The following is a 15,573-nucleotide window of genomic DNA, read 5'->3' as shown; positions in this document are numbered from 1 at the left end:
TGGTGCAGTGTTTCAGCAGTCTCAAGTTCCTGTGCATGTGCATTTCTACCATTGAGATTTGCACATGTTGTTAGCAGCTTAGGCTGAATCAGGGAATGCTAGGAGGTGACCTCTTTACTCCCTAGGTTTGGGGCCTAGTATGTTGTTGTTTAGTTGTGGTTCCCTTTGGTTGTCTTTCCTTCCCCGTACTTCCCGTGACATTCCATCTCCAACAACATTCTGTGTTATGGCTTCATTAAATCTAACAGCATCAATAAACCTTAAATTTCACTCATACTGCTCCATTCTCCTGATCATGACGTTAACCATACACACTGCGCCACATACATCACTCTGATGTATGTGGTGCAGTGTGTGTGATGCGTGTGGTGCAGTGTGGAGTGCCAAGTGATAAAGTACAGGGAAGATCCGCCATATTGGATTGGACTTCATCACTTGGCTATAATTGTCTGCTGTTATTCAGATCAGTAATGGCCCCCTACATAAATACTCACCTCTTTGGCCCCGTTCACACCACCGCTATTTATTTATGTTGTTCTGCTCAGTTACCTGAGGAGAAAAATGAAAATAACGGAAGTGCGGGATGCGCCCCCTTCACAGTGGTAATGCCCAGATGTGCCCCCTTAACAGTAAAAATGCCCAGATGCGCTTCATTCACAGAAAAAATGCCCAGATATTTTCCCCTTCACAGTAGTAATGCTCGCACGTGCCCCTTCACAGTGTTTGAATTTCTTTCTGGCAAAGCTACCTGGTTCCGGCCCGCTAAATTTATACCATGTCTAGTGCGGCCCTCAGACGAGAAATGGTTGGGCACCACTGTCTTAAAGGTGTTCTCCGGGCATATGCTTTTTTTTCCTTTAAAAATATAACCTGTGGAGGAAAGATTAATGATCACATACTTACCTTCCACAGTGCAGCCACTCCCAGTCACGTGGTCCCTCCAGATGGGTTTTCTTGGCTTCCGTCCGAAGTCCTTCTTCTTATCTTCCTGTCTTTGCTTCCTTTCTCCAGCAGGAGATGGATCATCATTAGTGATCCTGTGACCCCCCCCCCCCCCCCCGTATCGGTGATCACTGCGGATTAACCCCTTCTATGCCGCTGACCGCAGCATAGAAGGGGTTTGTGTTTGAGTGAGTCCATCGAGTCCCCGCGCTGCTGTGGCGGGGACTCGATGTCTCAGAAGGCAGCCCGATGCCATAGAGAGGCTGCCCAATGCCTTGCACGGCATCGGGACCTGCCTTCTATGGGAGCCGAAGAGATCCAGCCTCAGGCTGGGTCTCCTAGGCAACCTGTTAGGCCCCTTTCACACGGGCGAGATTTCCGCACGGGTGCAATGCGTGAGGTGAACACATTGCACTCGCACTGAATCCGGACCAATTAATTTTTATGGGGCTGTGCACATGAGCGGTGATTTTCACGCATCACTTGTACATTGCGTGAAAATCGCACCAATCTTCTATATTGTGCATTTTTCACGCAACGCAGGCCCAATAGAAGTGAATGGGGCTGCGTGAAAATCGCAAGCATCCGCAAGCAAGTATGGATGCGGTGCGATTTTCACGCACGGTTGCTAGGAGACGATCGGGATGGGGACCCTTATAACATGGTTATAAGGGAAAATAATAGCATTCTTAATACAGAATGCATAGTACAATAGGGCTGGAGGGGTTAAAAATAGGGCTGGAGGGGTTAAAAATAATAATTTAACTCACCTTAATCCACTTGTTCATACAGCCCGGCTTTTCTTCTGTCTTCATCTTTGCTGTGCACAGGAAAAGGACCTGTGGTGACATCACTACGTTCATCACATGGTCCGTCACATGATCCATCACCATGGTAAAAAAAGATCATGTGATGGACCATGTGATGAGCGCAGTGACATCATCAAAGGTCCTATTTCTCAAAGAAGAAGACAGAAGAGAAGTCGGGCTGCGCGAACAAGTGGATTAGGGTGAGTTAAATTATTTTTTTTAACCCCTCCAGCCCTATTGTACTATGCATTCTGTATTAAAAATGCTATTATTTTCCCTTATAACCATGTTATAACGGAAAATAATACAATCTACACCACACCGATCCCAAACCCGAACTTCTGTGAAGAAGTTCGGGTCTGGGTACCAAACATGCCGATTTTTCTCACGCGCGTGCAAAACACATTACAATGTTTTGCACTCGTGTGGAAAAATTGCACATGTTCCCGCAACGCATCCGCAACTTTTCCCGCAACGCCCGTGTGAAACCAGCCTTAGGCCTCATGCACAAGACAGTATTTTTTCACGGTCCGCAAAACAGGGTTCCGTTGTTCCGTGATCCGTTTCCATTTTTGTTTCCGTGTGTCTTCCTTGATTTTTGGAGGTTCACCAGACATGAAGGAAAGTGAAAAAAAATCTAAATCAAGTTTGCCTTGCAAATGATAGGAAAAAAACGGACGCGGATGCGCGGACACGCATGACAATCTTGTGTGCCTCCGTGTTTTTTCACGGACCCATTGACTTGAATGGGTCCGCGAACCGTTGTCCGTGAAAAAAATAGGACAGATCATATTTTTTTGACGGAATGGAAACACGGATCACGGACGCGGATGACAAACGGTGCATTATTCGAGTTTTCAACGGACCCATTGAAAGTCAATGGGTCCGCAGAAAATCACGGAAAACGGAACAACGGACATGAAATACAACAACGGTCGTGTGCATGAGGCCTGAGTGTATGACTCAGTGTCATACACTTACAGGCAATGCATTATAATACAGATGTATTGTAATGCATTGCAGAGGGGATCAGACCCCCAAAAAAGAACATCAGAAATAAAGTAAAGAAAAAAAAAGTAAAAAAAATGTGCTTTTAATAAAATTAATAGAGTAATAAAATTAATAATGTAAAAATAGAAAAAAAAACACCCCTTTCCCCTTATTTTATAATAAAAAACTGGAAAAAAAACACATATTAGGTATCGCCGCATCCGTAATGACCGGCTCTATAAATCTGACAGACTAGAGAGAGCATTGCACAAGAAGGTAGGGGGAAGATCCTGTGTGTATTAGCAGTGTCATTATACAGCTGGGACTTGTAGTTCTACACTTACAAGTTGCTGTTTTCTCCCAGCACTCAGGGCAGCTCTTGTATCCACTCCCTTAGCAGTGTCAGTATACAGCTGGGACTTGTAGTCCTACACATACAACATGCTGCAGAGTCTCCCAGCAGGCAGACATGTCACTCAGGGCAGCTCTTGTATTCACTCCCTTAGCAGAGCAGGGGGAGGGGCAGAGATTGTTTTTATTGCATGTAAACAAAGGGCCAGAAGAGAGCCAGGGAAATGAGGAAATATATATATTTTTTTTTTGCCTGAAACTTGCTTAGCTTAGTTATACAGGGTGGGCCATTTATATGGATACACCTTAATAAAATGGGAATGGATGGTGATATTAACTTCCTGTTTGTGGCACATTAGTATATGTGAGGGGGGAAACTTTTCAAGATGGGTGGTGACCATGGCGGACATTTTGAAGTCGGCCATTTTGAATCCAACTTTTGTTTTTTCAATAGGAAGAGGGTCATTTGACACATCAAACTTATTGGGAATTTCACAAGAAAAACAATGGTGTGCTTGGTTTTAACGTAACTTTATTCTTTCATGAGTTATTTACAAGTTTCTGACCACTTACAAAATGTGTTCAATGTGCTGCCCATTGTGTTGGATTGTCAATGCAACCCTCTTCTCCCACTGTTCACACACTGATAGCAACACTGCAGGAGAAATGCTAGCACAGGCTTCCAGTATCCATAGTTTCAGGTGCTGCACATCTCGCATCATCTTAAGGCAATCGTCTATGCTGTGAAGATACGAGATGTGCAGCACCTGAAACTACGGATACTGGAAGCCTGTGCTAGCATTTCTCCTGCGGTGTTGCTATCAGTGTGTGAAGAGTGGGAGAAGAGGGTTGCATTGACAATCCAACACAATGGGCAGCACATTGAACACATTTTATAAGTGGTCAGAAACTTGTAAATAACTCATGAAAGAATAAAGTTACGTTAAAACCAAGCACACCATTGTTTTTCTTGTGAAATTCTTAATAAGTTTAATGTGTCAAATGACCCTCTTCCTATTGAAAAAACTAAAGTTGGATTCAAAATGGCCGACTTCAAAATGTCCGCCATGGTCACCACCCATCTTGAAAAGTTTCCCCCCTCACATATACTAATGTGCCACAAACAGGAAGTTAATATCACCAACCATTCCCATTTTATTAAGGTGTATCCATATAAATGGCCCACCCTGTATATTGCTGCCCATCAGATTTTCAGTGCTATATTATTATTTTTCATAACTCGGACAACCGCTTTAAGTAAATTAAAAAAGTAGACATATTAGGTATTGCCGCTTCTCTGCTCTATAAAAATATCACATGACCTAACCCCTCAGGTGAATACTGCAAAAAATAAATAAAAAAATACGGTGTAAAAAAAGCTATTTTTTGTCACCTTACATCACAAACAGTGTAATAGCAAGCGATCAAAATGTCATACGCACCCCAAACTAGTGCCAATCAAACCGTCATCTCATCCCACAAAAATCATACCCTACCTAAGATAATCGCCCAAAAACTGAAAAAACTATGGCTTTCAGACTATGGAGACACTAAAACATGATTTTTTTTGTTTCAAAAATTAAATCATTGTGTAACACTTACATAAATAAAAAAAGTAGACATATTAGGTATCAAAGCATCCGTAATAACCTGCTCTATAAAAATATCACATGACCTAACCCCTCAGGTGAATACCTTATAAAAAACGGTGTAAAAAAAGCAATTTTTTGTCACCTTACATCACAAAAAGCGTAATAGCAAGTGATCAAAAAGTCATATGCACCACAAAATAGTACCAATCAAACCGTCATCTCATCCCGAAAAAAATGAGCCCCTAGACAAGACAGTTGCCCAAAAAATAAATAAAACTACGGCTTTCAGAATGTGGAGACACTAAAAAATCATTATTTTTTCAAAAATGCTTTATTATATAATAATGAAACAAACAACCAAAAAAAGTAGTCATATTTGGTATTGTTGCGTCCGTGACAACCTGCTCTATAAAAATACCACATGATCTAACCTGTCAGATGAATGTTGTAAATAACAAAAAAAAAAACTGTGCCAAAACAGCTATTTCTTGTTACCTTGCCTCACAAAAAGTGTAATATAGAGCAACCAAAAATCATATGTACCCTAAAATAGTACCAACAAAACTGCCACTTTATCCCGTAGTTTCCAAAATGGGGTCACTTTTTTTGAGTTTCTACTCTAGGGGTGCATTAGGGGGGCTTCAAATGGGACATGGTGTCAAAAAACCAGTCCATCAAAATCTGCCTTCCAAAAACCATATGGCGTTCCTTTACTTCTGCGCCCTGCCGTGGGCCCGTACAGCAGTTTACAACCACATATGGGGTGTTTCTGTAAACTACAGAATCAGGGCCATAAATATTGAGTTTTGTTTGGCTGATAACCCTTGCTTTGTAACTGGAAAAAATGGATTCAAATGGAAATCTGCCAAAAAAGTAAAATTTTGACATTTTATCTTTATTTTCCATTTATTCTTGTGGAACACCTAAAGGGTTAACAAAGTTTGTAAAAAATCAGTTGTGAATACCTTGAGGGGTGTAGTTTGTAAAATGGGGTCATTTTTGGGTGGTTTCTACTATGTAAGCCTCACAAAGTGACTGATCCTGAAAAAGTGGGTTTTAGAAATTTTCTGAAAAATTTCAAGATTTGCTTCTAAACTTCTAAGCCTTGTAACGTCCCCAAAAAATAAAATGACATTCACAAAATGATCCAAACATGAAGTAGACATATGGGGAATGTAAAGTAATAACTATTTTTGGAGGTATTACTATCTATTATAAAAGTAAAGTAATTGAAATTTGGAAATTTGCTAATTTTTCCAAGTTTCTGTTAAATTTGGAATTTTTTTATAAAAAAATATAACTTTTTTTTACTCAATTTTACCACTATCATGAAGTACAATATGTGACGAGAAAACATTCTCAGAATGGCCTGGATAAGTAAAAGCGGTTTAAAGTTATCACCACATAAAGTGACACATGTCAGATTTGCAAAAAATGGCCCGGTCCTTAAGGGGTTAAACCTCTCCCCTGAGAAAATCTTGCATACACCCCTGAAACCAAAGAACGCAAATAAAAGAAACAGAATAAAGATACAGAACATGTTAATTGGGGATAAATGGCCAAATTGTTTATTTAAAATAGTCACCCTCCAGCACGCAGGAGAGGGAAACCTCTAGGGAACCAAGGGCTGCCCTTCCCTTGGGCTTAGAGGGTAATGCCACTATGTGGCTGCCACATAAATAATACATAATAAGCTAGGGGTGCAGCAGCCAATCTGATCTGGTTGGCTAGGCAAATGCCTCTTTTCTCTTATGGGGCTTCCTGCTAGAACCTCCAAATTTCATCATTAGTAGTTAAACTCAAGGTCCTCAGGCCATCAAGTACGGCACCAAATATGGCCGCACACCTGCTTTTTACAAGGGTTTGTCTCTTATGACTCACCTACTTGTGATGTCACAGGTGTCTATGACTAATGTGTGTGGCAGTGTTCCGAAGGGTTAACCCTTTAGTGATCTATCAGCTAAACAGCTTGATGGTGTCAGTTTTTCACAGAGAAATATAGCCCTATAGTTACAAATCTCAGTTGCAGTTTCTGACAACTCACGCTACCAAGATGTGGCGGGGCACGTGGATCAGGGCTGTCTTGTCAGGGCCACACTATGGAGGCCATGATATACTCTCTTCCCTCCTCCCAATTGTCATCTTCCCCTCAACTGCCTCTTGCTGTCTCCTCTCCTTGCCTGAGCCTATGAAGAACAGACTCACTTGTTTATATTATTATGTATTCTTTATTGTCACATTTATTTTATGTAATGCGTTTTGGCTAAATCAGCCTCCTTCAGACATATTCTGAGGAAGGCTGATTTAGCCAAAACGCGTCACATAAAAGAAATGTGACAATAAAGAATACATAATACTGTTCTGTTCTTCATATGCAAAGCGGAGTGCCTCTCCTAGACGAGATCAACACATCTGTACCGGAGTGTCGACTTCTGTTCAAACTCCTTTACACATATCGGACACAAGAAGACATCATATGTGTCCTCTGATATCACATAATAGCCTGTTCATTCTGGGAGTTGTAGTCCTCTTCTCTTATACCCCCTCCCTGAAATATCCTCTGATGTCCCATAATATCTGTCTGGACATGCTGGGAGTTGTCGTCCTCTCCTCTTATACCAGTCACTGAAATATCAATAATAAAGACCTAGACATGCTGCGATTTGTAGTTCTCTCCTCCTCTACCTCATCCCAGTAATGTTCTCTGATATCACATAACAGCCTGGACATGCTGGGAGTTGTAATCCTCTCCTATTATACCTCCTCCTTGTAATATGCTCTGCTATCACATTATATCAGCCTGAACATGCTTAGAGTTGTAGTTCTCGGATCATAGACCTCCTCCCTGAAACGTCCTCTGATATCCCATAATAATTACCTCCCTGTAATGTCTCCTGACGCTGGTATATAGATTATGCTTTCCATTCTGTATCTTGTATCGTCACCCTTTTTGACGGTTATCAAAGTGGTTACCCTAACAAGGGTAACAATGGATGAGCGAAGCGAGCTTCGGATCCTAAATCCGAAGTCACTTTGCTCAAAACTTCGGTTTAATGCTGTACGGAGAGCCATCTATGTACAGCATTAAAATGCATGCCTCCCAAGTGTCCCTCTTTTGGAGGGACAGACCCTCCTTTTGACCCAAGTCCCTCTGTCCCTCTTTGATCCTTAAATGTTCTCCCTCTCTGATTTGTCTGCTTATATCCCATAATAACAAAATGGACACACTGGGAGTTGTAGTCCTCTCCAATGTCAGACTGGGGTGCCCAGGGCCCACCAGCAAAATTAATTGTGGGGACCTACAGTATGGATACATTCAAATGTTACCTGCTCACACAGCAGCAAGACACTACAAGATGATTAATTACAGGGGTCCCTGCAGCGACTTCAGCAAGGCGGGTGCCTAGAAAAGGAGGACACTGGCCGGCCTGCCGCTGTGTCTACAAGTCATCTCGGCCATCAGATGCAGCTATAACAATAAACTGCTAAATAATCTACCCATTTTTTTTATATATTGTTGAGATACTGTACGCTGCCTATCTGTATGTATGCATTCACTCTACTGTGCCATATGCCAGGTGTGCAGGAGATGGGGGACTAAGGGCCCACTTTGTTCGGGGCCCTCTAGGATAGTCACCTGTACCCCTGTTGGCCAGTACAAGCCTGACTACGACTCTCAGCATGTCCAGGCTGTTAATATGTGATACCAAAGGACTTTACAGGAATGAGGTATGACAAGTAAACTACAACTCCCAGCATGCCCAGGCCATTACTATAGGATATCAGAGGACAATTCAGAGAGGAATTATGAGAGGAGAGGACAAGGCTCAGATTGTCCGCCCCGGTGGGCCCCTAGTCCCCCACCCTGCTCAGTGGAGTGACTGCACTACATATAGGTAGAGAGCGTACAGCATCTCAACCAGCCTAAGTTCATATAAAAACCGGGTAGAATATTTAACAGTTTACTATTATAGATGCACCCGGCTTCCTGAAGTCGCTGCAGGGTTCCCCATAATTAATCGCCTTGTAACTTCTTGCTGCTGTCTGCTGCTGTGTGAGCAGGTAACATTTATATGTATCTGTGGGCTGGGCCCCCACAATGAATTTTACTGGTGGCCCTAGGCACCCCAGTCCGACACTGCTTGTGGCCCAACACATTTTCCAAAATATGTGCCAGGAAAATTACACCTGAAATCTATACCAGCTCCTTTACTGGTGCAGGTTTCATTTTCTGAGGCATGACCTCCCCAACATGTGCCAGAATTATCTTCTTTTAATATTTCTGGGGCATAATACGCAGGGCTTGTTATTAAGAAACACTGGTCTTAAAGAGGTTTTCTTGGTCTTCTATATTGATGACTTATTCTCAGGATATGTCTTCAGTATCTGATCAGTGGGAGTCAACCAACAACCACGCCGTTCAACTGTTTGAGGACTCCGCAGGGCTCTGGTGAGCACCTTGGCCTCCTCATAGCTTACCAAGCACTGCACCACCCATTGGATAGCGGCTGTGATTTTAATTATAGCGCAGCCCCATTTACTTGAATGGGACTGAGTTGCGCTTGGACCATGTGATTGATGAACGTCACATCCGACACTCACCTGAGCACCGCGATCTCTTCGAACAGCTGATCAGCAGGGATCCTCAGACTGTGGCCTATCCTAAGGATGGGTCATCAATATGAAAATCTCGGAAATACCCTTTAATATAGTCTCCCGTTATGTAGGTGACTATTGGTGAGGCATTATAGATCCACATAAAATACAAAGAACATATAACATCATGGTTTTATTGTATAACTCTTACAGGTACAGAAATTGAACGGTACTGAAGAACTGGACTTTTTTCAGGATTTATTCTTTATTCTCCTTCATAAATGAAAGGGGATTCAATATTTACTTCTATAAATAAATATACTGCACCTCTAATGACAACCCTTTGTGGAGTTACTGTTCCCCCTCTTAATTCATAATGTGCCCTCTGTTGGTCAACTATATTATTGCATACGGTAGAGTACATCGATGTACAGAACATTATGTCTCTATGTCTCTCTGAGTCCCAATGTGAGGTTCAGTAACCTATTGACTAGGGGTGTTAATATGCACCAATTCTTCGGTTTGCACTATATACATTCCAGCTCTAATACTAGAGTTAGTATCATTCTTACCTCTTTAACAAATCAAATACCATTCGACAACTGTGAAAAATATAGTCTTAAATTTGACAGAAATACAATATAAGGACTATATGACATCACCGATTTACTGGATCATAGCCCTTTGGCTCATGTTTCCACATGTTTTCTATGACAGTCTTTGCTGTGAGACAGGTTTATCAGGCAGGACTTCTCCTTCTGTATATCGACCTTTATTCTGGTGGAACAAGAGAATATGCTGCATAAAGCAAATGTTCGTGGCCCCCACTTGGGGCTCACTGCAGCATTTAACTCATTTTATAGCAATAAACCCCAAATTTTGTGTGCTTTTCTGGGAAACCAAAGCTCCGTACACCAGGTTCTGGTGGTCCACAGTTAAGACGAGGAAAAGCAATGGGATATCTGACACTTCCATCATTTAACCATCCAGCATCACAGCGATCTAAGTCCACAAACTTCCATGCGGCGTAGAGTTGACCAACTTTGGCAATCTGAGCACCATCTTGAATGCAGGCATCTCTGGCTTCGTGAAATGTCAGCTTGTCTGGGTGTTCAAGGTAGTAAACTCGACCTGTCAAACAAAAAACATTCACAAAATAATTATTTATAGACAATAGCTACCAAATCCGTGGACATCTTACTTACAGTTCTTCTATTATTCCTTCCAGAACATTCACGAATACATTGCTAATTCAGTGTTACCCCGTCTATAGTCTAAGACGTGCGTCCCACACAATGTCAGTACCGATTGGATCGGGTCATAATATGCAGGGGCACCCCCACAACTGGTAACACAACATTGTCATTGTATTCCTATATTTCTACAAGGCATTGAACAACATAAAGGGCTAATGCTGATGCTGGATGATAAATCTGGCGCACCATTAGACCATCTAGTCTAAGCCATCCTTTTAACGTATACAAAAAAACATGTGCATTAAACAGATGCCTCAGATTGATGCCGTACAGTGGCATCTGTTTACTATAGAGTTTCATTGTAAAAAAAAGCTGCGTTTTTGTATCTTTATTTTTTTCTAACGTATAGATCAAATGGAGGCATAAAACGTGACGTGAACCCACCCTTATACAAACTGTTATTTGGCTTACTTTGCGACAAATTTTAGTGCCAGAATGTGGGTGCATCTTAAGCCACGCCCTTCTCTGAGAAGACGTGCCCCTTCTCTGAGAAGACGTGCTCATTTATGTCTATAATGACAAGCTCCAAATTTTGGTGAAAATTACACCATAATTCAGGCACAGCCAGAATAGTACATGTCACCCATTGTATTAAGCAAAAATGCTCCAGAATTGGTATTTCATGAGGAAGACAAGTATTAACTAAGAAAAAAAAGATGAGTCAGGAAAAATGATCCTTAGGGCTCATTCAGACGGCCCTTTGTTGCTTTCCGCATCTGATTCGCAATTTTGCAGATTAGATGCAGACCCATTCACTTCTATGGGGCCCCAGAAGATGTGGACAGCACTCCGTTCCACGGCCCCGCAAAACAAATAAGCGTGTCCTATAGGGCTCATTCATGCAGCCATGTTTTACGGTCTGCAAATTTGCGGATCCGCATAACACGGATACCAGCCCACGTGTTTTCCTCATTTTGCAGAACGCACACGGCCAGTCCTATGATAGAAATGCCTAGTCTTGTCTGCAATTGCGGATAAGATTAGGACATGCTGTATCTTTTCTGCAGGGCCACAGAACAGAAGCTGTCCGTGTGCTGTCCGCATCTTTAAGGCCTCATTAAAATGAATGGGTGCCGCATCTGATCTGCAAATTTGCGGATCGGGTGCGGACACCTATATACAGCTGTCTGAATGAGTCCATACTTGTCAGTGAAAATCGGGACGTGGCCCCATTGTAGTCTATGCAATCCGTTTTTTTGTGGACATGCTGAACTGACCGCAAAAAACGGATCAGAATTTTTGTGGACCGCAAAAAACATACGGCCATCTGAATGAGTCCTTAAAGGCATTTGGTGAGATTCCTAAGTGGTCTGTTTTGTGTTTGCTGCCTTTAGAAGTCTGCCTGAGCAACTTTTATCATTTCTGGTAAAAAATGGCCAGGCACAACTGCTATATGTGAGCCAGGCTATCTAACAAACCAATGGTTTAGCTTTGCTACGTATGTTAAAAATATTCTGCATATAACAATATTGTGCACACATAGCGTAAGTCTCATATTGACTATGTGGCGCTAGCAGTCTAATACAGTACCAGCAAAGTGTCTGAGGTTAGACAAATCTCACGTACACTGTGCTTTTTACTTACAGTAGGTGCGGAAACTGACCTGCAGTGCGGGATTAAGATCTGCGTGTCAATTGTTCTTGCGTTTTTCTTGCACAGATTTCATCCTTTTCAATATAAGGCCTCATGCACACGACCGTTGTGGGTTTTGCGGTCCACAAATTGCTGATCCGCAAAACACAGATGACGTCCGTGCGCGTTCCGCAATTTGCGGAACGGCACGGACAGCCTTCAATATAAATGCCTATTCTTGTCCGCAAAGCGCGGACAAGAATAGGACATGTTATGTTTTTTTAGCGGGGCCACGGAACGGAGCAACGGATGCGGACAGGACACGGAGTGCTGTCCGCATCTTTTGCGGGCCCCATTGAAGTGAATGGGTCCGCATCCGAGCTGGCTCGGATGCGGACCAAAACAACGGCCGTGTGCATGAGACCTAAGGACGAGATCTGCGGTAAATCCGGATCAAATTCGTTTTGTTATGTGCAGATTTTCTGTACATAAATCTGCACCGTGTGCCACCACACTTATAGACTGAGTATAGGTATGGCCATGATAGCAGATTTAAAATCCACACCTCAGGTCCATGTACGCTGCAGATTTTTTCTCCGCATGTGGATGAGACTTCTTAAAATCTCTTCTGTAAAATACTGCAGATCTGCCATACACAAATTCATGGCAACAAATCTGCAGTTTACCTGCTTCATGTGAACATACCCTTTAAAGAGAATGTGTCATCAGAAATTGACCTAAAGGATACAAAAACACAGCATACCATTTTCTTGTATCCTGCAGAGTCCGGTAGAAAAAGTATAAATGTTTTTGTTTTTTTTAACAATGGAACTGTATGATGAACAGATGCCAATGTATGGCATCAGTCTGGGGTATCCGTTTAACGTCTACGTTTTTTGTATATGTTAAGCGTATGGTAAAGACGTGATGTGAACCCAGCCTTTAGAGCACAGCCCACAACCCTTACCAGGTGCAAGGTGAGCCCAGAGTGAAACCTACACTCTGTATTCTATAATCCACTCAATCTGTACCATATATAGATACAACTTTTTTTGGTGTACTTTGAGAAGAATCTTCACCTGTTTCCATCTGTTGTTAACCACATCTATCTTTCTGATTGGCCCACAATTGGAAATGAAAACCAGATAACTGAATATAATTTACAAATCTCCGTCTGAGACCTCACCTTTCAGGGCTGAAGAAAAGCAGAAGGCATTATATTTGTGCAAGTGTTTGTGACGTTCTCCATAGCTCCTTACTCCAGGTGCTGTCTCCTTCCCACCACAAGGTTCTCTGGATAAAGTAATAGGGTACTGGACAGTGCCATCCATTAGCCATCCAGCATTGCACCAGTCTAGACCTTCTTCCCAGGCTCTAAACAGCTGTTCAAAGGAAGCCATCACGGCGTCTTGAGCTTCACAGGCTTTCTTTGCATCATGGAAGTTCAGCTGATACCTTCCATGATGAGGCTGGTATGGATAGACAACTCCTGCAAACAAGAATGTTTCATTAGTAAGACATGGAAGGGCCAAGACTGCGGCCTGCCTGCGACCATATGCTTCTGGCTAAGGGTAAACATAAACTTTGGCAGCATTTCAATCCACAGGGTTCTGAGTTTATGGTCCAGATGTAGCAGATCTGTATTTATGGGTCAAACAGAACTAAGTGTAAAATTTAGGATAACCCATGGTCATATTCTGTGATTTTCTAGGAAACTGTTATATTATCTTAAAGTACTAAATTAAGAAAATAATACTAATATATCTGTGTTCTAGAGCTGACTGGAGGTATATTCCCTCAAGGGAAAGGTACAGTATAGAGAATAATACAGCCCCCTCTCCAGTAGTATAGAGATCCAGCAGTATCAGCTATATACAGTATACAGCAGCAAAGGCACAAAATATAGCCTGGCAAAAATATCATTAGGGAGTCTGATTGACTGATAACTGCTTAATCTCAATGGAAAAATCAATAAGGGTTCCTTTAATTTAGAATGTGAGTGCAATACACAAAAAGTCTATATGACAAATGCAGCCCTGCTACATTAATCAAAATGCATTGGTATTATTGATTTATATGTATTTTGAGCAAAAAAAAATATTTGGATATGCTTTAAAAAATAAATAAAATTTTTGCATTACTTTGCTTTTGTATATCGTATGTTTCACAGTAGATATCAGCTGCAGAAGCCAAGGGGTGCAAAATTTTATTAAACATTTTTATCTAATAAAAAAAAAAATATTTTAACCTGAAATAAATATAAATCAATCATTAAAAAAATGCCTTCAATGGTGTGCACAGCCCACTGGTCTCCTAAGACGAGAAGGAGCAAAGGTCTGTAAAAACTTTTGTACTTGCACCTTCCATAATGAAATTTGTTAAAAAATAAAATAAAATACAGGTCAAACTGAATCTTTCCGTGCAAAACTACATATCAATCTGCTCAGTCCCTCCTGCTCTGCTCATTAATGGCATATGCATAGAGGTGCCATAGATGTCCGATAGTAGGCTGTCTCCCTATCTATTGGGACAATGGAGGTGCCCTAAACTAAATCTACCAGGTGAAGTGGTCAAAAAGTTTGCTCAGCTTTCAGATGAAAGCAGTCCCAATATCTGGGTAGAACCTTTTGAAAGACCATATTTTAAAATAAATGTGTCATCATTGTTTTTTTTAGGATGAGATCATTTTGTTCATTTTTTTTTATATTTTTGGAAATTTTTTTTTTTACGTGTCTGGAAATATGAAAACTTAATTAATAATGGTGACCAGCAGAGGGAGCTAGCAAATGTGTTGAATACAAGCTGATTCTAATCTTGTTGCTGCAAAATTGGCCTCTTTACTTTGGGGTATATATTGTATATCCTGCTAAAGTGAAGATAAGGAGTGCTCTTTTCAAAACTGAATGGGCCTAAGCAGGCCATAGGGTCAATTGGCCAGTAAGACGCTCCAGAAGGGGGTCACATGCCAACATTTACATGCAACATGAAGCTTTCAGATTGCAGGGCTGTTTAGGCCCCTTTCACACGAGCGAGTATTCCGCGCGGATGCGATGCGGGAGGTGAACGCATTGCACCCGCACTGAATACTGACCCATTCATTTCTATGGGGCTGTGCACATGAGCGGTGATTTTCACGCATCACTTGTGCATTGCGTGAAAATCGCAGCATGCTCCTCTTTGTGTGTTTTTCACCGTGGTGATGGACCATGTGATTGGAGCATGTGATCTGACGTCACCAAAGGTCCTTTAGCCCACAACTCATCATTAAAGAACTAAAGACCGGGAGAACTACGCGAACAAGAGGAGAAGGTGAGTTAATTTTTATTTATTTTTTTAACCCTCAATTGATCACCTACTAAGCATTCTGTATTCAGAATGCTATTATTTTCCCTTATAACCATGTTATAAGGGAAAATAATACAATCTACAGAACATTGATCCCAAGCCCGAACTTCTGTGAAGAAG

The 15,573-nt window shown here is 41.7% G+C and overlaps 1 protein-coding gene across 2 annotated transcripts in view; it reads right to left on the bottom strand.

Annotated features, from left to right (window-relative positions):
- Positions 1 to 9,455: 9,455 nt before the first annotated feature.
- The window catches only part of HAPLN3 (hyaluronan and proteoglycan link protein 3), a 63,585-nt gene continuing 57,467 nt past the window's right edge, over positions 9,456 to 15,573 (bottom strand). For both annotated transcript variants that reach the window (XM_040414166.1, XM_040414164.1), the window contains exons 4-5: positions 13,295 to 13,597; positions 9,456 to 10,411 (exon numbers count right to left, since the gene is read on the bottom strand). In XM_040414166.1, coding sequence (XP_040270100.1) covers positions 10,128 to 10,411; positions 13,295 to 13,597 — 587 coding nt within the window. In that variant the 3' untranslated portion in view covers positions 9,456 to 10,127. The remainder of the gene's footprint in view (positions 10,412 to 13,294; positions 13,598 to 15,573) is intronic.

This window comes from Bufo bufo, chromosome 1 (genome assembly GCF_905171765.1).
Source record: "Bufo bufo chromosome 1, aBufBuf1.1, whole genome shotgun sequence".
Taxonomy (NCBI): domain Eukaryota; kingdom Metazoa; phylum Chordata; class Amphibia; order Anura; family Bufonidae; genus Bufo; species Bufo bufo.
This window is presented reverse-complemented; position numbering and strand designations above follow the sequence as displayed.